The sequence below is a fragment of the Zeugodacus cucurbitae genome, chromosome 3 (genome assembly GCF_028554725.1).
Source record: "Zeugodacus cucurbitae isolate PBARC_wt_2022May chromosome 3, idZeuCucr1.2, whole genome shotgun sequence".
Lineage (NCBI taxonomy): Eukaryota > Metazoa > Arthropoda > Insecta > Diptera > Tephritidae > Zeugodacus > Zeugodacus cucurbitae.
In genome coordinates, this window is record NC_071668.1 from 39,352,745 (window position 1) to 39,380,527 (window position 27,783).

Here is a 27,783-nt window from a genome sequence, read left to right on the forward strand (position 1 = left end):
GTGAACAAAACTATAATACTCTCTTTAGCAACATTTGTTGAAATAAAATGCATTTTTCTTTTCAAGTATCTAGTTGGCGAAAATATAATTTAATTATTTTCACAGAAAAAATATACAATTGGATTTAAATGCACATCTGGTGCCGCATGCAGATATCTTTGGAGGTGTGCGGTTGAACATATGCTGTTTTTTACGTAAGTATTTGTATCAATTAATTAAAATTATGTACACATAGTATTAACATAATATGATTATGTCGTTTACATATATATCAGTATGTTAGCAAGAGATACAGGTAGTAATACAGATTTGTTGACGGTTTTTTAAAAAACTCTCTTAATATTTTTAAAATAATTAGCGTCATTGTTTTACTATATATAACAGAAAACACTGAAGTAAAAATTCAATGCAAATAATATTAAAATAGTTGATAATGCTAAGTTCGTAAGTATTAAAGGCGTATGGCAGCCATCATATTTTGAAGGATATTACATTTGAAAGTAGGTACTGTGCTTTGTTTCTTTGTAATATATTCCCGTATATCTGATATATGTATTTATTGTATATCTAAAAATTTATTTAACTTATTTAAAATGAATTTATCACGAATACGATGACTATTTTTTTTTTGATAACAGGATATATTTCGACTTGTTCTCATTCACTACGGGAGCCATTGCCTTAGGATACCGTTGGTGTTGAAGTCGATCGCCACGTTGGGAGATAGGCAGCCGGGTTTCACTCAACTACAAGACGACACTCCTCATCATTTTTTTGGCATTTTCGAAATCCAATTGCTTCGATTGAAGCTGTACGTAAGAAGCTTGAAACTCCGTCACAGTTCCCTTATGCCGAGTTTCTGATGAGTACTCTCAGAGAGCAGAAGTGCAAGTCTAGTAGAAAATCGTTCGGCCTTCCTTGTGTTTGTTTTCGGGCGACTAAAGTTTCTGGACTCAACTTAGGTTGATTCTACAAAGTTTTGAAATAAAACCAAATAAATGAAATTCTACTCGTTATAATTTTTTATTCTGATCCAATCTTAAGACTGACTATGAATGAATCAATCATAGTAAGTCGGTAACTTAAAAAATGCTAAGTGGATTGTGGGAAGTGAGTGCCTGGGATTTGAAAGTGTGGATATGGAAGTTAGGATATGTGTAATGTGTATAGGAATGTGGGAAGTTTTGGAATGTGGGATTAAAATGTGTTTATTATTATTAAGTATTATTATTATAATAGTGTGTATACAATATGAGTATGATCTGTTTAAATTTGGGTACGGAACATAACTCCTCCCCTCTTATACCTGAGACAGACATGTAGTATCGATTGTAGTATGCTTCAGAAACCATATGTGTATCACCGGTGTTCCGAATTTTGTTTGAAAGCAAATGGTGTTCCATATTACAATAGAGTTCTAGAAACCATTGAAATTATGTGGTGTTGTGGAATATACTACAATGGAATGCATTGAACATACCGAAAGCTTTAAGCTCTTTTCTTGTAATCATATGTTTTTTGTCATTTTGACATAAAAAAAAAAACAAATTTAAATTCAAAACCAAACAAAAGTGAAACATGGAAAAAAAATAGGAAAAAATACGTTGGAAACGCTGGAATTAAAAAAATAATTGAAGTGTGGGCACAATTTAACCCAAAATTGCGTGGCATTCACAAAAATAGCCACATTTACGCTAAAATGTGCACACAGCTGGGAAAGGAACACGGAGTTTCTATTAACTATTAACTATTGGTCCAAGTGGAGGTGCCCCATCTAATTGGGAGTTCTACGAGGATGTCCACAAGATAATTGGCGGTTATAAGTCAAATTTCACACAAGAATTGGCGGACGAGAGCATTGAAAATGGTTTGTTAAAAATATCAAATGATTTATTTATGTACATAAATACATTTTAATCAAATTATATACATATGCATGTATTTATTCCACAGGTTCGGATTCATTATTTGCTTCAGCTGACATTTCGGCAAATGAAGATGAAACAGATGAGATACTATCCACTCCATCGTCTGCAAAGAAGAAAAAAACGGATAATAATGAAGAATTGCTCGAATTGGCTAGAAAAGAGCAAAAGTTGATGGAACATTATTTAAATAAATCTATTGAAAATGAAGAAAAGGTTCAAAGTTTGATGGAACAAACAAACAACATTCTTTTGTCTATGTTAAATAAAAATACTTAATTTAAGTACTTCAATGTATTCACATATTCAACAATATAACATTTAAGTTAAGTACTGTGTAAAAAATAAGCCGTAATTGCTTGTCTTATTACAATTCCGCTACTGCTTTCATATCTGTTCGTATGGCTTCTATGAGGCTGCCTTGCAATATTTTCTGTGTTTGCTTGTTGAATCCATTGCTGATTAATAGTGTCATTTCTTGTTGCATACGTTATGAAAAATGCAACAAGCTTTTATAATTATCTTAACGTTTTTTATATTCACTTCCAAACCTGTTTTGATAACATCACTTATATTAATTAGGAATTTTGGAATCATAAGACTATCTTACCTCTACCAATGCGCCTAAAGCGAGCGCAAACTTTCTCACTTTCGGGTTGTTCAGATGAAAATGGAAATGGTTTCATGACACATTTTTGTAACTTAAATGCTGAATCCCCAATCAGAAGTATTGGCACCTCAACACCTTCGATCACAGTAGCATGATTTTTAAATACATTACTATCGTAGTGACATTTTTTTAAAGCCGATTGCTCAAATATTGTGGAGTCATTACTCCGTCCTGGTATCCCAACATTAATATATGTAAATCTGCATTCATAGTCAACGGACGCAAATAAAACCGTTGAGTACCATCCTTTAAAGTTAAAATAATCACATGCTTCGTTTTTTGAGGCTTGATTTCTACATGGCAACCATCGATTGCGCCATAACACTGAGGAAATCCCAATTGATTGAAACCAGCTACTATCTAATTCACTTTTGCGTCATACGGAGGATAACTATCGAAAACTTCGTTTTTAAACTGTTTAACTATTTCGTTGCAAATGTCTAGAACTATAACTCCTACTGTTGTGCGTCCGACTCCAAATAGACTTCCGACTGTTCTGTACTCAGCGGAAGAAGCTAGTGAGTACAAAGCTATAGCGATTCGTTTTTTTAAAGTTATGGCGTTTCGCCAGTACGTATTTTCCTTCTGCACATTTTTAAGACGATCCACTAAATGGGAATATGTCTCCCGGCTCACACGAAACGTATTTTTAAAGTTTTCATCCGTAAAACGCTTAACATCATTTTCCCAAAATTTAGATGTTTCCACCTATGAATTGAAAAACACTTTATACCCTGAAAACAAACTGTTGAATACTTACCAAAGACCAGGATTACGGTGTCGTCTGAAATTCCTTTTCTTCCGGAGAATACGCATATAATACTTGCTCCTTTTCAATGCTCGTAGAGCAAGCACGAAATATTTCTTTTTTTCCGCAAGAAGTGCAAAATTTTAGAATTGTTTGTAGTTATTATTGCGTTTAGATCCATTTTTCTGTTTTATTACTTATTACTTTATAACTCGCATCAGCTGGTACAATTCAAATGTTAAAACATACTACATGTGTGTCATTATGCTGGTTCATGGTTTCTAGAGCTTTTATTGTAGTACATATAATAGTATAGAAACCATATGTCTGTCTTAGGTATTAGATTCGAGATTCTCCCGGATCTCGTAATAGCTTAACGTTTAATTTAAATTGAATGAGTATCAAAAATGTTCTTATATATTTACATATAATATTTTTTTTTTTTGGTTTTTTTTTTTTTTTATATAAGTAATGACAATAGCTGTAATAAGTCACTTATGGTGTGTAATTTAATAACAGAAAATGTTCTTATATAAGTGAAATATTATTAGGGTGCGGAACATTACTCTCCTGGTCCTCGTAATAATTATAAATGTCATTAAAATGGTATGTAATGCAATATCAGGAAATATTCTATATATAGATATATATTTCATTTTTTTTTTTTTTTATTTTAAGATATAAATGTAAGTAACAGTGGTTGTAATAAGTGTAATGCTATATTATAGTATAAGCAAATAAATTGAATGTAATTCAATGTCAGGTTAATTTTTTTTTTACATTTTCAATAGTTTTGTTTTATATAATTGTACATTTCCAATAGTTGTAATAAATCTAACGCTTATGGTATAAATAACATTGTAGTATAGATAAATATGTCAGGTGAGTTCAATCCTGTTGGTGTCAGTTATTATCAGTAAAATAATTAGTAGAAGAGTCTGCAAATTCAAGTGGTCTTTTAATGTTCGTCTCGTGAATGTTATCTAATTTGAGTTTCCTAAACTTAGGTTGTTCTTTGTGTCGTACATTGGCATAATTTTTTACAAAACCTATTTTCCTGTTTTCAATATAGTCTTCCCTCTTTGTATTAAGTTTATTGTTTCTTATTTCCTTCTGTAATTGAATTCGCTGTTTTATTAAGTCTTTATTCGCATTATTATAATGGACGTTATGAGGAGTATCTTTGATAGTGGATTGAAAAGTGTGGTTATATAATTGAATTACCTTAGACATTTGTTCCTTGATAGGAAGTTTTTCTTCTAAATTTTGTGATCTGATCTTTTCTGTAATTGTATTATTGAGACGTTCTACATCTGAGTTACCTGTATGACTGTTGGGCTTAGTGAAATGTGTTTGAATTTCTTGTTCTTTGCAGAATTGCTTAGCATTCGTATTATTGAATTCATTATCAAAAACAAATTTATTTATTTTTCCAGAAAGAGATAAGTATAAACGCAATTTTTCTACTAAGGTTACACTGTTTCTGTCTTCTAAGTAGAAGCTTACTGCGTGTTTAGAAAATTTATCTAAAAACATTATAAAAGCTTTTTTAGAATTAATATATGTGTCTACATGAACAATTTCATGTATGGTTGATGGTGTTTCTGTCGTACGAAATTTCTTTTTGATCGGATTACGGTCATATTTGACCGCACTACATCTTTCACAATTGTTAATTATTTTATGTATTATATAAAGTAAATTTGGAAAATATATTACGTGTTTCAGACTTTGATAGTTTGCTACGATGTCAGCATGACCAAACGCAATTTTTCTACTAAGGTTACACTGTTTCTGTCTTCAAAGTAGAAGCTTACTGCGTGTTTAGAAAATTTATCTAAAAACATTATAAAAGCTTGTTTAGAATTAATATATGTGTCAACATGAACAATTTCATGTATGGTTGATGGTGTTTCTGTCGTACGAAATTTCTTTTTGATCGGATTACGGTCATATTTGGCCGCACTACATCTTTCACAATTGTTAATTACTTTATGTATTATATAAAGTAAATTTGGAAAATATATTACGTGTTTCAGACTTTGATAGTTTGCTACGATGTCAACATGACCAAACGCAATTTTTCTACTAAGGTTACACTGTTTCTGTCTTCAAAGTAGAAGCTTACTGCGTGTTTAGAAAATTTATCTAAAAACATTATAAAAGCTTGTTTAGAATTAATATATGTGTCTACATGAACAATTTCATGTATGGTTGATGGTGTTTCTGTCGTACGAAATTTCTTTTTGATCGGATTACGGTCATATTTGGCCGCACTACATCTTTCACAATTGTTAATTACTTTATGTATTATATAAAGTAAATTTGGAAAATATATTACGTGTTTCAGACTTTGATAGTTTGCTACGATGTCAGCATGACCAAACGCAATTTTTCTACTAAGGTTACACTGTTTCTGTCTTCAAAGTAGAAGCTTACTGCGTGTTTAGAAAATTTATCTAAAAACATTATAAAAGCTTGTTTAGAATTAATATATGTGTCTACATGAACAATTTCATGTATGGTTGATGGTGTTTCTGTCGTACGAAATTTCTTTTTGATCGGATTACGGTCATATTTAACCGCACTACATCTTTCACAATTGTTAATTACTTTATGTATTATATAAAGTAAATTTGGAAAATATATTACGTGTTTCAGACTTTGATAGTTTGCTACGATGTCAGCATGACCAGATTCTTTGGTATGGTAGAGTGCAATTTGTTTAATTGCATGTTCCTCATTTTTCAAGTCTTTTGCAAAATAAGAGCATTTCACAAATTTAGTACTGCAATTATTTCCATATAATTCAATTAACTTAAGTTGGACCTTATTATACAAAAAATCGCTTAATTCTGAATAAATGGCAGTTTTTCTGTTTGTAGTATGTCTTCGAACTATAACGGCAATATTAAGAGGTATGCCATTTTTTTCAATATAAATACGTTTGTTGCCTAAGATATGTTCAAATTCCTTTGTTTTTTGTTCAACTAGAATTATTTGTGATTTAAATCTGTTAACAATAGTTTCCAAAATTGAAATATGGTCATTAGCGTTCTCTTCTTGAGAGTGAACAGTGGCCATTGTGGAAAATAAATCATTTTGTTCGTTTATAGCATTTATTTCATTTTTGCAAGCATCTATTCTGCTGAGAAAATCTGCAATTTTGTTATCTTTTCCATTGATATGATCTATTTTGGCGTCATATTCACCTAATTGTATTAACCAACGTTGCAATCGAGGATTTATATCTTTGCCATTATATTTAGCTTGGAGCCACTGGTTGATGATCACTTTGAAGATCGAATTCCCTACCAAACAAATACGGTCTAAAATATTGTGTCGCCCAAACAATAGCTAAAAATTCCTTTTCAATAGCTGAATAGTTTTTTTCATGGTCATTGAGCGTTCTGGAAGCATAACAAATAGGGTGCCCATCTTGGGATAGTACAGCACCTAATGCAAAATTACTTGCGTCCGTTGTCAGCTTGAATCGCTTGTTAAAATTTGGATAATGTAGAACTGGATACTTTGTTATTAATTCTTTTTATTTTTCAAAAGATGTGATATAATTTGGGTCATTTAGATTGATCTTGTTATATTTTTTTAGATAATAAATCATCAGTGGTTGGCAATTTAAGTTTTTGTATTACTTCTACTTTTTTATCGTTAGGAGTAATTCCTTGAGAAGTAAGAGTATGACCCAAAAATTATGTTTGTTTACTTAAAAAATTACATTTATTAACTTGGATCTTCAAGCCTGCCTTTAATAAAGTGTTAAATATGATTTTTATACTGTTTAAGTGCTCTTCTAAAGATGTGCTAAAGATAAGTATATCATCCAGGTATACCACACATATTTTATTAATATGTTCTTTCAAAACTGTGTTCATCAGCCTTTGGAAAGTGGCTGGAGCGTTTTTAAGCCCAAACGGCATTCTGACAAATTCAAAATGACCATGAGGGGTACTAAATGCTGTTTTCTTTCGATCTTCTGTTTTGACCTTAATTTGGTGGAAACCCTTAGCGATATCTATTGTAGTAAAGTATTGTGCTCTTCCCAGTTTATCAAGAATAGAATCAATATTAGGTATGGGGACTTACAGTATTTGCACTGAGTTTTCGATAATCAATTACAATTCTCCATTTTTTTGGGAGGAATCGTCGACTTTTTTGGGTACGATCCATAGAGGACTATTATAGGGAGACGAAGATTCTGTGATTATTCCCTGCTGAAGCATATCTTTTATTTGACGTTATATTTCTTCGTCATGAATTATGGGGTATCTATAAATTTTTGAGTAGATTGGACTGTTTGTTGTTGTAACTTTTTGGTATTGAACATTGTGAGCAAATGTAAGATTATCACCTTCTTTGTAGAATAATGATTCATATTTTGTTATTAATTTTCTTATTGCTGCCCTTTCTTTACTATTTAGATGTGAGAAGTCTAAATTTTCAATAGCTGTTCTATTTATATGTGACAATTGACATATATTTACATCAAAAGGGTATTTTTCAAAAAACAATTTTCTTTTGCCTACTTCTATATAGTCATCATCATTGTTAATGGTTGCTTTGAAGGCTTTCAACATGTTTCTGCCAATGATCGCGTTGTAATTTTTGTTTTTCAAGTTGACCACTTTCCAAGATATAGTTCCGAATGAAGGAAACTCTTTCGGAAATGGTGTAATTATTTTATCTGTAATTTTATCTCTTCCATTTATTGTAGAAAAGTAAATTGGGGTTTTGAGACTTTCTAATTCAAAATTATTAAGAGTATTCGGGCCTATTACACTAATGGTGGCTCCCGAGTCTATAAGACATCTAATTTTTTGGTTGTCTATGGTTAATGTAATTATTGGTAATCTTTATTCCGAGGCTCCTCGTGAAAATTTATGCTTTCATTTGTTCCGTCATTTTTATATTGATCTTCAATATTTTGGATCTCCATTCGTTCAGTCGGGTCAATAGTCATATGGGACATTTTTGTTTGAGTTGAATTTTGCGAATTATACTGTTTTGTGTTGTTCGACTTATTATCATTAAATTTGTGATAATTATTATCCCTCCTGTAATTATTTCTGTTTAATTTGTAATTGTTGCTATTCAAACAGTCGTACTTTTGGTTACTATTGTTGTTGTAATTGTTATTTTGTGTCTTATTATTCGAATTGTATTGAGGTTTACTTGTGGTCTTACGGTGGCCAAAAGCAATCGTATTATTTTCATCTAAAAGCTTGTATTTTGTATATTTTTCTTTTATTTGGTCAAGAGTATTCGTTTCAGTCATAAGAGCTCTAGTTGATGGATGTATTTTGTCTAAGAAAAGGTCAATTAAGTCTCGTTCTATATTATGCGGTTCATACATATCTTTTTTGTCATCGTCAAAAAATTGTAGTTCTAACAGATCGTATTTTGCTGTAATAAATATACTTAAAAGTTCTCGTAATTTGATATTTCTCCATACGTTGTCCTTGGATGAAGATGTTCTTTCAATTTCTTTTTTATTTCTTCCCAAGTAGCATTTTCCTTTATTTCACGGAGACATTTAGCTGCATCACCGCATATTTTTTCCTGGATTATTATTTGTAGTCCAAACTCCTGTACAGCTTGATCATCAGAACACAAGCCTAATGTTCTTTCCACCGACTTTGTAAACTGCATTAGATGGCTTGTTCCTTCCAACTGTTTCAAGTGGCGGAACTGTTGTAATTTGTCTCTATTATAAGTGTTGTTGTTGTACTAACTCCTGCATTGTTGCTGTTGTAGCACCTTGGTTTTGTATATGGTGTGCTTGAGTTTTAATTGTATTATCAAGTTCTTGGAGTTTTAATTGTTGTAGCCCAATAATAGCTTCTTGTCGACTGACCATCAGTTGAAGCTCTTCAATTTGTTCACTATCCATTTTTCTATTCACATCAAATTTGTGTGTCATTTATTGTATTTTTTGAATTGACTTCAAAATTATAGTTTTTTTTTAGCTAATCACCGACATTTTCGTATTCATTAAGTTTTTCTTTCACAAATATTGTTTTACTAAAATCTTTTTGTAGTCACTGATTTTTTATTTATCAATTAAGCTGTTTTTGCACATTTATGACAGATTAATCTGTTAGTTATGTATTTGTAATAAATTTTTATTACACTACTTTTGTGTTAAAACTTTTTAATAATGGAATTTTTTCGGGTCGTTTGCCGACTGCGCCACTAAAGTTTCTGGACTCAACTTAGGTTGATTCTACAAAGTTTTTAAATAAAGCCAAATAAATGAAATTCTCCTCGTTATAATTTTTTATTCTGATCCAATCTTAAGACTGACTATGAATGAATCGATCATAGTATGTCGGTAACTTAAAAAATGCTAAGTGGATTGTGAGTGCCTGGGAAAAGTGTGCATATGGAAGTTAGGATATGTGTAATGTGTATAGGAATGTGGGAAGTTTTGGAATGTGGGATTAAAGTGTGTTTATTATTATTAAGTGTGCTTATTATAATAGTGTGTATACAATATGAGTATGATCTGTTTAAATTTGGGTACGGAACATAACTGGCGTACTTTGCTGTACAGAGGCGAGTGCGTATCTTCGCTGCTACAAGATAGTGGACCGAGTCGGTTGTTGGACTTCGGAGCGTTCGCTCATCTAAAACACAAAATACATGGCTTCCGTCTATCACAACATGATCGATTTGATTGTGCGTGTTTTGATCAGGGACAACCACGTTGTTTGATGAATTTTCTTGTGCCGGAATCTAGTGCTACAAACGGCCATATTCCAGGCTCCGTTGAAGTCGATCAACCCTAGGCCGTTTGGAGATGTTTCATCATGGAAGTTGAATATTCCGACTTTTGTGCCACCCACCCTAGCCTTGAAATCGCCAAGCACGATTTTGACATCGTGGCGGGGCAGTGCTCGTAGGTGCGTTCTATGCGATCATATAAAAAATCTTTGGTCACATCGTCCTTCTCTTCTGTTGGGGCGTGGGCGCAAATAAGCGATTTGTTGAATAATCTCGCTTAAAAGTGGGGTTTCTCACCCGAGGCTCTGTTTGATATTTCATTTTGAGATTTTTTATGTGGGGAGTCCCAAACCCTACACACAACCATAGTAGTGGGCTTCGCCTTCTCACTTTAGCTCGCCTACAAATAGATGTCAGTTGGCTACCCAAAGGATATTTGGTCTAAAACCTGAAGTCGTGAGCTGCTTGAGTTATTCTGCATATGACGTTCCTGGCCACTTCCAATTGAATGACAGTCAGAAACTTTGCTCACTTGCGTGATCTGCTACATATGATGGCCCAAGATAACCCTAAATCTGACTCGTTTAGTTTTATTTGTTACAAACAACCGTTATGTGAACAAAACTATCTGCTACATATGATGGCCCAAGATAACCCTAAATCTGACTCGTTTAGTTTTATTTGTTACAAACAACCGTTATGTGAACAAAACTATGAAAGAAACTATATTCAAAACTTATTATGAAAGTGGTTTTTGCCATCACAAAATCGCTTAAGAAATAATAAGAAACCAGAGAGTTGTGAACAGTGAACAGTGGCAGTGAAAGTACAACACCAGGAGATGGCGAACCCGATTCCCCAATCGACGACGATGGAACAGATGTTCCATTGCCCGACCGTGAAGAAATTCGAATAGCAATTACCCGCTTGAAGAACAACAAGGCGGCGGGGGCCGATGGATTACCGGCCGAGCTATTCAAATACGGCGGCGAAGAGCTGATAAGGTGCATGCATCAGCTTCTTTGCGAAATATGGTCGGAAGAAAGCATGCCCGACGATTGGAATCCCAGTGTACTCTGCCCAATCCACAAAAAGGGAGACCCCACAATCTGCGCCAACTATCGTGGGATAAGCCTCCTTAACATCGCGTATAAGGTTCTATCGAGCGTACTGTGTGAAAGACTAAAGCCCACCGTCAACAAACTGATTGGACCTTATCAGTGTGGCTTTAGACCTGGAAAATCAACAACTGACCAGATATTCACCATGCGCCAAATCTTGGAGAAGACCCGTGAAAAAAGGATCGACACACACCATCTATTTGTCGACTTTAAAGCTGCTTTCGACAGCACGAAAAGGAGCTACCTTTATGCCGCGATGTCTGAATTTGGTATTCCCGCAAAACTAATACGGCTGTGTAAGTTGACGTTGAGCAACACCAAAAGCTCCGTCAGGATCGGGAAGGACCTCTCCGAGCCGTTCGATACCAAACGAGGTTTCAGACAAGGTGACTCGCTATCGTGCGACTTCTTTAACTTGATACTGGAGAAAATTATAAGAGCTGCAGAGCTAAATAGAGAAGGTACAATCTTCTACAAGAGTGTACAGCTACTGGCGCATATCGATGATATCGATATCATTGGAAACAACACCCGCGCCGTTAGTTCTGCTTTTTCCCGCCTGGATAAGGAAGCGAAGCGAATGGGTCTGGTGGTGAACGAGGACAAGACGAAATATCTCCTGCCATCAAACAAACAGTCAGCGCATTCGCGTCTTGGCTCCCACGTCACTGTTGACAGTCATAACTTTGAAGTTGTAGATAATTTCGTATACCTAGGAACCAAGATTAACACCGATAATAATGTCAGCCTTGAAATCCAACGCAGAATCACTCTTGCCAACAGGTGCTACTATGGACTGAGTAGGCAATTGAAAAGTAAAGTCCTCTCTCGACGAACAAAAACTAAACTCTAAAGTCCCTCATCATTCCCGTCCTACTTTATGGTGCAGAAGCGTGGACGGTGTCAACATCCGATGAGACGGCACTAGGAGTTTTCGAGAGAAAGGTTTTGCGGAAGATTTACGGTCCCTTAAACATTGGCAACGGCGAATACCGCAGAAGATGGAATGATGAGCTGTATGTGTTGTTCGACGACATAGACATGGTCCAGCGAATAAAAAGACAGCGGCTACGCTGGCTGGGTCATGTTGTTCGAATGGATGAAAGTGCCCCAGCTCTGAAAGTTTTCGATGCAGTACCCGCTGGTGGAAGCCGAGGAAGAGGGAGACCTCCACTCCGGTGGAAGGACCAGTTGGAGAAGGACCTGTCTTCACTTGGTATTACCAATTGGCGCCAAACCGCCAAAAGGAGAGATGCGTGGCGCACTGTTGTGGACTCGGCTATAACCGCGTAAGCGGTTTCTACGCCAGTTAAGAAGAAGAAGAAGAGAGTTGTGAACAACTTTTTAAGAAACAAGGCAAAATATGTCAAAAATATGAAATGCGCGTAAAGTTTCTGGATTGCAATTTAACATTATAGTGATTTGGTTAGATTGCAACATAGCCAATAAAGTCTGCGTTCAGCCATTTTTTTCACACATAAAAGTAAGTAAATAAGTAATTAAGTTAAAATTAACATGTAATTATATTTACTGGGCCATTTCGTGATATAAACCGTTCACCGAACTTAGTTTTCAATAAATCGATTGTGACATTCGCTGTGTGGCTTGTTGGCACTGTCATGTTGGAATCACATATTTTCAAAGTCCATATCTTCCAATTCGAGCCAAAAATATTCGATTATCATTGAGCGGTAGCGATTTCCATTACACAGTGCAGTCATCATGGAAGAAGTACGGCCCAATGTTCAGTGGTTCCACTTGTATGAAGCCAAAAATACTTCCCGTTAAGATATCGTTATGAAATTTTCACCAAAAATCTAGAAAAATAGTTTAAATATGTTATAAACAAGTAAGGAAGGGCTAAGTTGACCGAAAATTTTATACTCTCGCAATTTATTTATTTAATTTTATTAATATTATATAATACACTATACATATATATACATATTCGTCATATATATTGTATAAAGTCCATTGAAAGTTGAAAACCCTAATATTAGGTTAGAAGAACCGAGGTCCTCATGTTCGCTATATGGGGCCGATTTCGGAGATTTTTAGAAAGGGGCTGCCCCATTATAAATGCAGTATTTATGCAAAGTTATGTTCCGATATCTTCACTAGTGCTTACTTAACATATTGTACAGTAAACTATTCAGATCCACTTCGAAGTTCTGGTATGTAGGAAGTAGGCGTGGTTGTGAACCGATTTGGCCTATTTTCACAATATATCATATATATATAATATTACAAACCAAGTTTCATTGATATTGGTCGAGTAGTTTCGGAGATATGGGTTTTGACCCATAAGTGGGCGGAGCCACACTCACTTAAAATTTTGTATACCAATTTGGATGGAGGCCTTCTGTACATTCTTTATAATGAAAGCTAAGGTTTCTGGTGTTTTCCTTAACTGATTTAAAGCATTTTTAGTAGTTTTCAACATAACATTTGTAAGGAAGGTGCGCGTGGTTATAATCCTATTTCCTCCAATTTGGACGGTATAAGGTAGTAGCTAAAATAACCAATTCTAGAATGTTTGGTTGATATAGCTTAAGTAGTTTTCGAGATATGTACAAAAAACTTAGTAAGGAGCGGGCCACGCCCACTTCTCCAAAAAAATACATCCAAATATGCCCCTTCATAGTGCGATCCTTTGTTCCAAATTTTATTTCCATAGCTTTATTTATGGCAAAGTTATGGCACTTTATGTGTTTTCGGTTTTCATCATTTTGTGGGTGTGGCAGTGGTCCGATTTTGCCCATCATCGAAAGCAACCTTCCTTGGTGCCAAGAAACAAATGTGCCAAGTTCAAGATATCTTAATTTTTACTCAAGTTACAGCTTGCACAGACGGACGGACAGACAAACTCCACTATTCACCCAAATCACTTTGGTATGTATAACCCTATATCTAACTCGTTTAGTTTTGGGTGTTATAAAGAACCGTTATGTGGACAAAACTATAATACCCTCTTAGCAAATTTGTTGCGAGAGTATAAAAATTGGCCAGATCGTGCGACTATATCCTATAGCTCCCTTTGGTACGATCGGGAAAAGTTATAATAATTTTATTATTTTCGGTTTTAAACTTTTTCATTTTATTGTAATAACAGAGATATTAATACATGGAGGGAAAAAAGGCGTAGTTTAGACTCTTAATAAGACAGTTTTATACATACATATCGAGCCTTTACCGCCATTTTAGCGTAAGCGACAAAAACCAAACTTTACAGGAGAAGGTTTTTTTTAAATACTTTTAACCATTAATGTGGTAGTAATTTAAAATTTTTTTCTTAATTATATATGTAAATGTCTGAAAAGCATTAATGTATGAGAAATTTTAAATTACTACCACATTAATGGTTAAAAGTATTTAAAAAAAACTTTCTCCTGTAAAGTTTGGTTTTTGTCGCTTACGCTAAAATGGCGGTAAAGGCTCGATATATTTTTAGATTGTTAATAAAACATTATAATCAGATTTTTAACAAAAAAATTAAAAGCGAGTAAGGAAGGGCTATGTACGTATCTGAGAGATTTACCGAATTAGCTAAAAACACTGAGGCCCTCATGTTCTATATCTCTAAAAATAAAATTATGAACCGAGTTTCGTTGGAATTGGTCGAGTAGTTCCTGAGGTATGGTTTCAACCCATAATTGGGCGTCGCCACGCCGCACATAGGTTTCTGCTAGTGCATACTGCGGCTAAAAATATAAGGAGTTGTCGTAGGACAATGACATTTGGTACATCATTGTTTTGGATTCCAATCAAGAAAAAAATGAAAAAATCAAAATCACGCCCCCTATTTTACGCCCACCTCCCATATAAGGTGAAACTTAATTTTTAACTTACAGCACTGATTTTTGGTACATTGCATTTTTATGACATTATATATGTTGGTGTTAAATTTCAATAATATCCGCCCACTTTTACGCCCACCTCTCATACAACCAAATTCTCTTTTATCAAGTCTCTTTTAGCAACTTTTTTTTTTACTTTTTTTACTTGTTGATGAAGGCTCAGTATTTTCCAACAACATCGTTGACATGTTGCTGCGATCAGTGAGAGCCAACGGGACAAATGAAGTCAAAAACATAAATATATCTGACGTATTGGGATCTGTAAACTTTTGCTGGTATTCACTATGCCCTGAACTACCATCACAACCCCATTTTGTAACCATTTGCAGCTCGTTGGGGAATTCTGCCACCTCATTTTGCAATTTTGATTTTAATTTTCTTGCCACTGTATGGTGCAGTATCTCCTGTAGACCTATTTGACCGCAACTTTCAGTCACTTGCACATTTTCAGGATAACATTTTTTTTTCATCCAAGACAATATAATAAGGCGGGAAAATATCACTACCAATTTCCTTAGCGGAGCTGCGCAAAACCTCATATTGGTGCTTAGATAATGAAGCATCGTGAATCAACGCCAGGGTCGTTTCTGGAGTGAAAGCCTTATTCATATCTGCGCTACCATGTTTTTTTGCGGCATACAAAACCATTTCTTCCGAGATGTTTTCATAAAATTCATGCAGTTTTTTTCTTTTTGTTTGCGGCTTACTGTTTTCGAAGGCAATAGTTGGTCGTCCGCGTTTAACCATGCTGGAACAGCTCGGTGCTTCTGTCTCGTTAGTAACTTCCACTGCATATTATTCTTCTTCTTCTTAACTGGCGTAGAAACCGCTTACGCGGTTATAGCCGAGTCCACAACAGTGCGCCACGCATCTCTCCTTTTGGCGGTTTGGCGCCAATTGGTAATACCAAGTGAAGACAGGTCCTTCTCCACCTGGTCCTTCCACCGGAGTGGAGGTCTCCCTCTTCCTCGGCTTCCACCAGCGGGTACTGCATCGAAAACTTTCAGAGCTGGGGCACTTTCATCCATTCGAACAACATGACCCAGCCAGCGTAGCCGCTGTCTTTTTATTCGCTGGACTATGTCTATGTCGTCGAACAACACATACAGCTCATCATTCCATCTTCTGCGGTATTCGCCGTTGCCAATGTTTAAGGGACCGTAAATCTTCCGCAAAACCTTTCTCTCGAAAACTCCTAGTGCCGTCTCATCGGATGTTGACACCGTCCACGCTTCTGCACCATAAAGTAGGACGGGAATGATGAGGGACTTGTAGAGTTTAGTTTTTGTTCGTCGAGAGAGGACTTTACTTTTCAATTGCCTACTCAGTCCATAGTAGCACCTGTTGGCAAGAGTGATTCTGCGTTGGATTTCAAGGCTGACATTATTATCGGTGTTAATGTTGGTTCCTAGGTATACGAAATTATCTACAACTTCAAAGTTATGACTGTCAACAGTGACGTGGGAGCCAAGACGCGAATGCGCTGACTGTTTGTTTGATGACAGGAGATATTTCGTCTTGTCCTCGTTCACCACCAGACCCATTCGCTTCGCTTCCTTATCCAGGCGGGAAAAAGCAGAACTAACGGCGCGGGTGTTGTTTCCGATGATATCAATATCATCGGCGTACGCCAGGAGCTGTACACTCTTGTAGAAGATTGTACCTTCTCTATTTAGCTCTGCAGCTCTTATAATTTTCTCCAGCATCAAGTTAAAGAAGTCGCACGATAGCGAGTCACCTTGTCTGAAACCTCGTTTGGTATCGAACGGCTCGGAGAGGTCCTTCCCGATCCTGACGGAGCTTTTGGTGTTGCTCAACGTCAACTTACACAGCCGTATTAGTTTTGCGGGGATACCAAATTCAGACATCGCGGCATAAAGGCAGCTCCTTTTCGTGCTGTCGAAAGCAGCTTTAAAGTCGACAAATAGATGGTGTGTGTCGATCCTTTTTTCACGGGTCTTCTCCAAGATTTGGCGCATGGTGAATATCTGGTCAGTTGTTGATTTTCCAGGTCTAAAGCCACACTGATAAGGTCCAATCAGTTTGTTGACGGTGGGCTTTAGTCTTTCACACAATACGCTCGATAGAACCTTATAAGCGATGTTAAGGAGGCTTATCCCACGATAGTTGGCGCAGATTGTGGGGTCTCCCTTTTTGTGGATTGGGCAGAGTACACTGAGATTCCAATCGTCGGGCATGCTTTCTTCCGACCATATTTCGCAAAGAAGCTGATGCATGCACCTTATCAGCTCTTCGCCGCCGTATTTGAATAGCTCGGCCGGCAATCCATCGGCCCCCGCCGCCTTGTTGTTCTTCAAGCGGGTAATTGCTATTCTAATTTCTTCACGGTCGGGCAATGGAACATCTGTTCCATCGTCGTCGATTGGGGAATCGGGTTCGCCATCTCCTGGTGTTGTACTTTCACTGCCATTCAGCAGGCTGGAGAAGTGTTCCCTCCACAAACACAGTATACTCTGGTCATCAACCACTAGATCACCGCTGGGGGTCCTACAGGAGTGTGCTCCGGTCTTGAAACCTTCAGTTAGTCGCCGGATCTTTTCGTAAAATTTTCGAGCATTACCCCTGTCGGCCAGCTTGTCAAGCTCTTCATACTCACGCATTTCTGCCTCTTTCTTTCTTTTTCTGCAAATGCGTCTCGCTTCCCTCTTCAGCTCTCGGTATCTTTCCCATCCCGCTCGTGTTGCGGTCGATCGCAACATTGCGAGGTAGGCAGTCTGTTTTCTCTCCACTGCGAGACGACAATCCTCATCATACCAGCTGTTTTTTTGGCTTTTCCGAAAGCCAATGGTTTCGGTTGCAGCTGTACGTAAGGAGTTTGATATGCCGTCCCACAGCTCCCTTATACCGAGATGCTGATGAGTGCTCTCAGAGAGCAGGAGTGCAAGTCGAGTAGAAAATCGTTCGGCTGTCGGTTGTGATTGCAGCTTCTCGATGTCGAACCTTCCTTGTGTTTGTTGACGTGTGCGCTTTTCTACACAGAGGCGGGTGCGTATCTTAGCTGCTACAAGATAGTGGTCCGAGTCGATGTTGGGACCACGAAGCGTACGCACATCAAAAACACTGGAGACATGTCGTCCATCTATCACAACATGATCGATCTGGTTGCGAGTGATTCGATCCGGGGACAGCCAAGTAGCTTGATGGATTTTCTTATGCTGGAATCTAGTGCTACAGATGACCATATTTCGGGCCCCGGCGAAGTCGATCAGCCTCAGACCGTTTGGTGATGTTTCGTCATGGAGGCTGAATTTTCCGACTGTTGTGCCAAAGACACCTTCTTTACCCACCCTAGCGTTGAAATCGCCAAGCACGATTTTGACATCGTGGCGGGGGCAGCGCTCATAGGTACGTTCTAGGCGCTCATAGAAGGTATCTTTGGTCACATCGTCCTTCTCTTCCGTCGGGGCGTGGGCGCAAATCAGCGATATGTTGAAGAACCTCGCTTTGATGCGGATTGTGGCTAGACGTTCATCCACCGGAGTGAATGCCAGGACTCGACGACGGAGTCTCTCTCCCACCACGAATCCCACACCGAATTTGCGCTCCTTTATATGGCCGCTGTAGTAGATGTCACAAGGACCCACCTTCTTCCGTCCTTGTCCCGTCCATCGCATTTCTTGGATTGCGGTGATGTCAGCCTTTACTCTTACGAGGACATCAACCAGCTGGGCAGAGGCACCTTCCCAATTAAGGGTCCGGACATTCCAGGTGCATGCCCTTAAATCATAGTCCTTTATACGTTTGCCGTGGTCGTCATCAAAAGGGGGGTTTCTCATCCGAGGCCTGTGTTTCCTATTCACTGGTTATTCGTTTTTATGTGGTGGGTCCCAAGCCCTACGCACAACCGCATAAGCGGGATTCGCCTTCTCACTTTAGCTCGCTTCCAGACGGATGTCTGTTGGCTACCCAGAGGATACTTGGTCTAAGACCGGAAGTTGTGAGCTGCTTGAGCCACATGTAAAAGAATCGTTCCTGGCCACTCCCAAGTGAATGGCAGTCAGAAACTTTCCTCACTTACGTGAACTTCTACATATGACTCCATCCTCTGCATATTATTAGTTGCAATAATTTCAACAACTATGTCAATATCACTATTGGTATCCATTAAAAGTTCACATATTCTTAAATAAGAAATTTTGAAACTTTCCATTGCAGCACTTGATATCACTTGACCTCTAATCACTTTCACACTTCGCAAATTAATATAATTTGATCAATATTGTTGTTCAACAAGATTCAATATTACGGTAAAAATATCAACAAAATGTTAAGAAATCAGTGCCAAAAACAATTGTATTAAAAGGCAAACGTTTATAAAGTACGCTATATATTGCATACTTTTGGGCGGTAACTTGCCATTTTAGAGTATCGCATTGTTTTTTTCAAGGGGGGCAATTTGGGGCAGCTGAATTTTTTTTTATCGATTAGCTGAGACTTCAGGCTTTAATTCGGTATATGTATGTCGACAGCGGTAGACAGCGCTAAAAAGATGCACCACTTTGAATTTGTAGAACATTGAAATTTTGACGTCCAAATTGTGTTGTTCCACAAAATTTTTTATGCATTATTTTTTTCAATGGATTTTGATGCAAATTTTTTTTTGATACATATTATAAAAGAAAAATAATAATAAAGTTTAATTTCAATAGTTGTTTTATTGTATCAATGTTTTGACTTTTGAGTAAATTTTTTGCTAATTTTGATGTTCTTCACATTCACCAACTTTGGGCAGTTCTGGACAAAAAACTATTGCAGATAGAATCCTAATACTTGGGAAAATAATGTATAGATAGTTGGTAACAAACTGTGAAATTTTCATTCAAATCAGACAACATGCCATTTTTGAATTTCAGCCACGGATATCCCTATGTGCGACGTGGCAGTGGTCCGATTACGCCTAACTTCGAACCTAACCTTCTTATGGTGCAAAGAAATACGTCTTCCAAGTTTCATCAAGATATCTCAATTTTAACTCAAGTTACAGCTTGCACGGACGGACGGTCAGACAGACAAACGGATTTACTCGTCACCCTGATCATTTTGATATACATAACCCTATATCTAACTCGTTTAGTTTTCGGACTTAAAACCAACTGTTGTGTGAACAAAACTATAATACTCTCATAGCATCTTTGCTGCGAGAGTATAACAAGTAAGGAAAGGCTAAGTTCGAGTGCAACCGAACATTTTATACTCTCGCAATTTATTGCTATATTTTTAATAAGATCATACACAATTTGACTCATATATTCGGCGTAAAGTCCGATAGAAAAACGAAAACCATCATATACATATATAGTAGATAGGCTGAAGTAATTCCTGAACCGATTTCACTCATTTTCATCACCAACATACATTATATGCTCACTTAATTTGGCTAAGATATTTCACATATTAACCGATTTATAAGCTATTAAGCCCATCGTATATATACAAATAATCGATTTGGGGGAGGGGCCACGCCCACCTCCCCAAAAATCGACATCCAAATATGCCCCTTACTAGGACGATTGGTCGATTAAATCGATTTTTTTATATCGATCTAGGACATTTATGTCAACATTATTTGCCCGCTCTAAATTGTCATTTGATATTGTAAACAACTACATTGTCCACTACTTTGTCAAAAAAATGGAGAAACAGTAATAAAAATATGAATGGAAGGGCTAAGTTCGCATGTGACCGAACATTTTATACTCTCGCAATTTATTTGTTTAATGTTATTAAGCGCGTTTTCTTTTATTTTCTCGAATGGTGACTTTTTGTAGCAGAAATAAATTTTATAGACAGAATAAATTCAAAATTTTTTTGCAGAAAAATCGCTTTAAAATTACATGCAACTCGACTCATGTATTGGGTACAAAACCACTAGAAAACAAAAATCATTATATGAAAGATGGTGTAATTCCTGAAGTTTCATTAATACATCAGAAGTTTTACTCAAGTAAACGCTTGTACGGACAGACGAATTTTAACTCGTCTCGTTATCCTGATCATTTTGATATATATAACCCTATATCGTTTATTTTATGTCTTACAAACAACATGAGAACAAAACTTTGATACTATCTTAGCAACACGTTGCGGGAGTATAAAAAAGCTCAAATGTAAACAAACAAATAAATTTGTGAATTGTCAATGAAAACACATCGAAAACACAAAATGTCCGCCAGAACGACTGTGGTTCCACAATCCACAAATTGTGTTTTCAAGAGGTTTTCAATGTTGGTCCGAACGTAGTATTAGCAACATTTTTTGCGATAGTGAAAAAATACAACACAAATTGGCTTTTATTATTATTGGCACATACAAAAATACATTTAAAATCCCCGTTAGTTCCCTCGCGAAAATTCAGTTATTATAGGATACGTTTTGTTTTTTTATACTCTCGCAACAAAAGTTGCTAAGAGAGTATTATAGTTTTGTCCACATAATGGTTGTTTGTAAGTCCTAAAACTAAACGAGTTAGATATAGGGTTATGTATGCCACAGTGATCAGGGTGACGAGTAAAGTTTAAATCCGGATGTCTGTCTGTCCGTCTGTCCGTCCGCGCAAGCTATAACTTGAGTAAAAATTGAGATATCTTAATGAAACTTGGAACACGTGTTCCTTGGCACCATACCTTTCATTTAAAAATACATTTAAAATCATTCCAGTTCAGGAAAGAAAGCAGTTCCCTCGCGAAAATTCAGTTATTAAAGGATACGTTTTGTTTTTTTATACTCTCGCAACAAAAGTTGCTAAGAGAGTATTATAGTTTTGTCCACATAATGGTTGTTTGTAAGTCCTAAAACTAAACGAGTTAGATATAGGGTTATGTATGCCAAAGTGATCAGGGTGACGAGTAAAGTTTAAATCCGGATGTCTGTCTGTCCGTCTGTCCGTCCGCGCAAGCTATCACTTGAGTAAAAATTGAGATATCTTAATGAAACTTGGAACACGTGTTCCTTGGCACCATAAGAAAGTTAAGATCGAAGATGGGCAGAATCGGACCACTGGCATGGCGATAACCAAAAAGACTTAAAGAGCTATAACTAAGCCATAAATAAAGTTATGAAAATAAACTTTGGAACATAGGATCGCATTAGGGAGGGGCACATTTGAATGTAATTTTTTTGGAAAAGTGGGCGTGATCCCGCCCTCAAATAGGTTTTTTGTATATAACTCGCAAACCAATAAAGCTATATAATCCAAACTTTCTGCAGTCGTTTCCTTTAGCCGTTTCCTTATACAGTCCAAAAATGAAAGACATCGGATAATAACCACGCCCACCTCCCATGCAAAGGTTAGGTTAAAAATGACTAAAAGTGCGTTAAACAAAAAGTGGAGACCCCACAATTTGCGCCAATTACCGTGGGATAAGCCCCCTCAACATCGCGTATTAGGTTCCGTCGAGCGTATTGTGTGAAAGACTAAAGCCCACCGTCAACAAACTGATTGGACCTTATCAGTGTGGCTTTAGACCTGGAAAATCAACAACTGACCAGATATTCACCATGCGCCAAATCTTGAAGAAGACCCGTGAAAAAAGGATCGACACACACCATCTATTTGTCGACTTTAAAGCTGCTTTCGACAGCACGAGAAGGAGTTGCCTTTATGCCGCGATGTCTTAATTTGGTAATCCCACAAAACTAATACGGCTGTGTAAGCTGACGTTGAGCAACACCAAAAGCTCCGTCAGGATCGGGAAGGACCTCTCCGAGCCGATCGATACCAGACGAGGTTTCAGACAAGGTTACTCACTATCGTGCGACTTCTTTAACTTGATGCTGGAAAATATTATAAGAGCTGCAGAGCTGAATAGAGAAAGTACAATCTTCTACAAGAGTGTACAGCTACTGGCGTACGCCGATGATATCGATATCATTGGAAACAACACCCGCGCCGTTAGTTCTGCTTTTTCCAAACTGGATAAGCAAGCGAAGCGTAAGGGTCTGGTGGTGAACGAGGACAAGACGAAATATCTCCTGTCATCAAACAAACAGTCAGCGCATTCGCGTCTTGGCTCCCACGTCACTGTTGACAGTCATAACTTTGAAGTTGTAGATAATTTCGTCTACCTGGGAACCAGCATTAACAGCAATAACAATGTCAGCCTGGAAATCCAACGCAGAATCACTCTTGCCAACAGGTGCTACTATGGACTAAGTAGGCAATTGAAAAGTAAAGTCCTCTCTCGACGAACAAAAGCCTAACTCTACAAGTGTCTCATCATTCCCGTCCTACTTTACGGTGCAGTAGCGTGGGCGATGTCAACATCCGATGAGACGGCACTAGGAGTTTTCGAGAGAAAGGTTTTGCGGAAGATTTATGGTCCCTTAAACATTGGCAACGGCGAATACCGCAGACGATGGAACGATGAGCTGTATGTGTTATTCGACGACATAGACATAGTCCAGCGAATAAAAAACAGCGGCTACGCTGGCTAGGTCATGTTGTTCGAATGGATGAAAGTGCTCCAAGTCTGAATGTATTCGATGCAGTACCCGCTGGTGGAAGCCGAGGAAGAGGGAGACCTCCACTCCGATGGAAGGACCAGATGGAGAGGGACCTGGCTTTGCTTGGTATAACCAATTGGCGCCAAACTGCCAGAAGGAGGGATACGTGGCGCGCTGTTTTGAACTCGGCTATAACCGCGTAAGCGGTGTCTACGCCAGTCAAGAAGAAGAAGAAGATCAACTGTTCAGAACAAAACTTTCTTGCGGAGGTGAAAAAGTGGAAACAGCGAACTTCAGGGGCAAGCATTTTCGGAATGCTCTCGAAGCATTAGAAGCAGTGAACAAAACGTCTTTTGGGAATGTTTTCCAGATTTTACGCATATTGGCGTTATTGCCTGTTTCAATAGCATCACTGGAAATAAGTTTCCACCCCCGTGAATCCGCCACTGGTTGAGAAGTATTCTCTGCACTTTTAAAATGAATATGTACGTCTTCGATTCTATTTTTAGAAAGTCCCATTAGATTTCAAGACAAAACTATTTTATTATATAAAATTTTGGTCATTTTAGAGACAATTCGTTTCCATTTTGTTAAAATATATTGCTATCAATTTTTTTTTCGCATATGGGGGGATCCACTGTGCAATGACGTCGCCGGCTCATAAATCGCAACAAACCGTAATTTTTTCGTGATGCAATGGTGACTTATGGAGTACATGTGGATGCCTGACCAATAACGCATATTTTGCTTATTGACGAAGCCATTTAGGCATAAATGAGCCTTATCATACATTGGACGCAGAGCTTTTAATGTTGAGGCCAATACTCCGAATTTCGATAGTAAATTTTAATAATTTCGACTCATTGCTGGATCATATCTTTCCAATATGAAATTTTTATACTCTCGCAACAAAAGTTGCTAAGAGAGTATTATTGTTTTGTTCACATAACGGTTGTTTGTAAGTCATAAAACTAAACGAGTTAGATATGGAGTTATATATGTATATCAAAATGATCAGTATGTATATCAACTTGAGTAAAAATTGAGATATCTTGATGAAACTTGGAACACATATTCCTTGGGACCGTGAGAGGGTTGCTTTCGAAAATGGGCAAAACAATAATGCTATATAAATCAAACTTTCCGCCCACCTCCCATACAAAGGTTAGGTTGAAAATTACTAAAAGTGGGTTCGTTAGTGAGGAAACACGTCAGAAACACAAAATTTCACAGAAATAATAGCAGAAGGAAGCTGCACTGTGATTTTTTTACAAAATGGAAAAGGGGCGTGGCATCGCCCACTTATGGGTCAAAAACCATATCTCAGGATGTATTCGACAGATTTCAATGAAATTCTGTATATAATGTACCTGATGACACGTGTGGAAAATGGACGAAATCGGTTCACAACCACGACAACTTGCCATGTAACTCACTTTTGAACTCCATCTTATTCCTTCACTTTATAATATATACATAAGGAACCAATGAAGATAGCGAAATAAAACTTTGCACAAATACTGTATATGATCTGTGGTCTATGATCTGAAAAATTTGTCGAAATCGGATTATAAATTTTCAATGCCCCGGATATCGAATATGAAGAACTCAGTGCCCCATGGTAACTTTTCACCGAATATTCTGGTAAATCTCTCAGGTATCTTAATTTAATTCAGAGGAAATATTTTTTTTCTAATAGTGTGTCTCTGTACCAGAAAAGGTTAAAATCGGGTCATAACTTCCCTTATATAGGAATATATGAGAATACCTAATTATAGGATTTTCAAAAATACGATGAGCTTAATAGCTTATAAATCGGTTAATATGTGAAATATATTTATGCCGAATATATGGGTCAAATTGTGTGTTTTCTTAATAAAAATATAGCAATAAATTGCGAGAGTATAAAATATTCGGTTGCACCCGAAAAACATTTTTAATGTCCTCTTCAGCATCACATTAAAGCCTTGATCTTTAAAGTCGTTCAAGATGAATTGAGTGGTGTAAATTTTTTATCATTACCTTCATTGGCCTGTTATGTTTGCTCTCGTAGCTAAACCAAGGTATATTTTCGTTTGACAAGAATTTTGTTGTTGTGCGATAGTCAGTAGCATCAAGTATATTTAAAGCGGTAATATTCGAATGTAATTTATTAAAACCTTTAACAATGTTTATTATAATTGGTGGTTGAATTTTGGTATCATTAATGGACGTCTTTTTTTATTTTTCAAAAGGGCTATTAATTGTTGGGGAACTATCAGCTTTACGTTTTATTGAAGAGCGCTTCGTTTTGAGTAGCCACTCAGATTCTTTAGCTAGTTCATCTTCATCCGTTTCGTATACTTCACCAACACTAACATTTGATGGTTTTGGTGCTTTACTAACTTGCTTTTACTGGCTTTCAGTTCTTCGTTTACTTTTTTGAGTGCTATATTATCTTCGTCTAATTGATTACACATCGCTCCTAAAGTTTTATACAAGAGAGTTAGCCTTTTGTAATTATTTAATTATATTTACTATAAACGAGCTTGGACTGTTTCTCGGCGTCACCTCATGTTGAGGTTCAGCCATTTTTTGTTTTTAGCGATTTCCCTACTGTGTGTTAGCAACCTGTCGTTTGGTCTCTAATGCAGTTGGGAATAAAACTTTTTGTTCTGTATTTATTTTTTTTTTTTTTTGAGCGAGCTTTCAAACCATACGGACGTGTTCTCGTTGCGGTCCGTGAAATCTTTCAAAATACAAAACAAAAAAAAAATATAAGAACAATAAACAAGTATCTTAAAAAGTGCATTAAAGCAAGCGTTAGGAATTAACGCCGAAAGTGATAATCAAAACATAAAAAATCACAAAAAAACAGTGTACAAACAAATAAAATAATAAAATAACAACTAGTGAGTGGTAAATAATAACAATATTATGAGCGCAGCGCAGCCTCACCAACAAGGCCGTAGGCATTCTCTGAATGCTTACTTTAGCTTTGTCGAGCCTGCAAAACCAGCTCCCACCAACAAACAAGGCAACGGTGAGAAGGATGTTTTATCACAGCGACCAACTGTGCCTAAGCTGGTCTTACAAACAACAAAATCAACAGAGAACGGCAGCCCACAGATGCTAGCAACAAGCAAGAACGCCCCAACAAATACGCAGGTACCGGCAAGTGAAATGACAGCGAAAGAAAACAAAAAAGAGGGTGAGAATGTACCTATGAAAAAATGTTCATCTGTTAAGATTGGCATTGACCGCTACGTCAATATAAAAAGGAAGTTAAGTCCTTCAAAGTCAGCGGTTAATCCTAAAAAATTTCAAGGCGGCACGCCACTCAAGAATAAACCCGAGATTTTAAAGGGCAACAGATTTGCCTTATTAAGCAATGATTCGGAAGACGCTGCGTAGGGTACCACCACAGCAGCCAATGCCAAACCGCCACCAATATATCTGCGAGAGCGTAGCTCAAATGCACTTGTTGCTAAACTAAGTGAAATTGTAGGTAGCAACAATTTTCATATAATGCCTTTGAAAAAAGGCAATATCGACGAAACTAAAATACAGTCCTACACTGAAAAAAGTTTTATGGACATTGTTAAGTTTTTGTCAACTAAAAATAAGAACTATTATTCTTACCAACTTAAGAGCTCTAAAGGCTTAGTTGTTGTAGTTAAAGGCATAGAGTCTTCCGTAGACTCCAGCGAGGTCAAAGAAGCTCTTGAAGAATGCGGCTTTGAAATTAGAACTGTCGTAAATATCTTCAACAGAAACAAAGTACCACAACCCATGTTTAGAATTGAATTGATGCCGAATTCTAACCAGCTTAAAAAAAACGAAACGCATCCTATATATAACTTAAAATATTTGCTACACCGTAGAGTAACAGTAGAAGAACCACACAAAAGAAATGGTCCAGTACAATGCACCAATTGCCAAGAGTATGGGCATACCAAATCCTATTGCACCCTACGCAGTGTTTGTGTGGTATGTGGAGATTTACATCCCACTTCCAAATGCACAATTAAGAAAGAAGATTTAACTAAAAAATGCAGCAATTGTGGAGGAAATCACACTGCTAACTATAGGGGCTGTCCTGTATACAAAGATTTAAAATCGAAGCTATCACAGGGAATTCAAGCACGTCGTAACCAAATATTACATACACCCCGTAATGAAATTATAGATATCACAGACCACATTACAAAACCCGGTATACTTAAAAATACTGCAGTACAAGGGAGCTATGCCAATGTTGTAAAAGGCAACACGGTAC

At 36.9% G+C, this 27,783-nt stretch overlaps 2 protein-coding genes across 20 annotated transcripts in view; one reads left to right on the top strand and one right to left on the bottom strand.

Annotated features, from left to right (window-relative positions):
* Positions 1-27,783, top strand: part of LOC105220257 (FERM domain-containing protein 3) — a 363,284-nt gene that overhangs the window by 220,876 nt on the left and 114,625 nt on the right. For 4 of the 5 annotated variants that reach the window (XM_054226407.1, XM_054226405.1, XM_054226406.1 and 1 more), the window contains one exon: positions 106-194. In XM_054226407.1, the coding sequence (XP_054082382.1) occupies positions 106-194 (89 nt within the window). Of the gene's footprint in view, positions 1-105; positions 195-638; positions 1,723-27,783 lie in introns of those variants that run through there. The other variant, XM_054226410.1, reaches the window with a different exon arrangement.
* The window catches only part of LOC105220101 (uncharacterized), a 271,949-nt gene that overhangs the window by 67,762 nt on the left and 176,404 nt on the right, over positions 1-27,783 (bottom strand). For 11 of the 15 annotated variants that reach the window (XM_054226391.1, XM_054226404.1, XM_054226402.1 and 8 more), the window contains 2 exons: positions 12,737-13,022; positions 1,869-2,031 (listed from right to left, as the gene is read on the bottom strand). The exons of 1 other annotated variant lie outside the window; for it this stretch is intronic. Coding sequence is in view for 2 of the 14 variants with exons in the window: in XM_054226390.1 (XP_054082365.1) it covers positions 13,012-13,022 (11 nt within the window). In the remaining 12 variants the exon portion in view is untranslated. Of the gene's footprint in view, positions 1-1,868; positions 2,032-12,736; positions 13,023-25,547; positions 25,990-27,783 lie in introns of those variants that run through there. 3 more of the 15 variants (XM_054226386.1, XM_054226382.1, XM_054226383.1) reach the window with 2 other exon arrangements.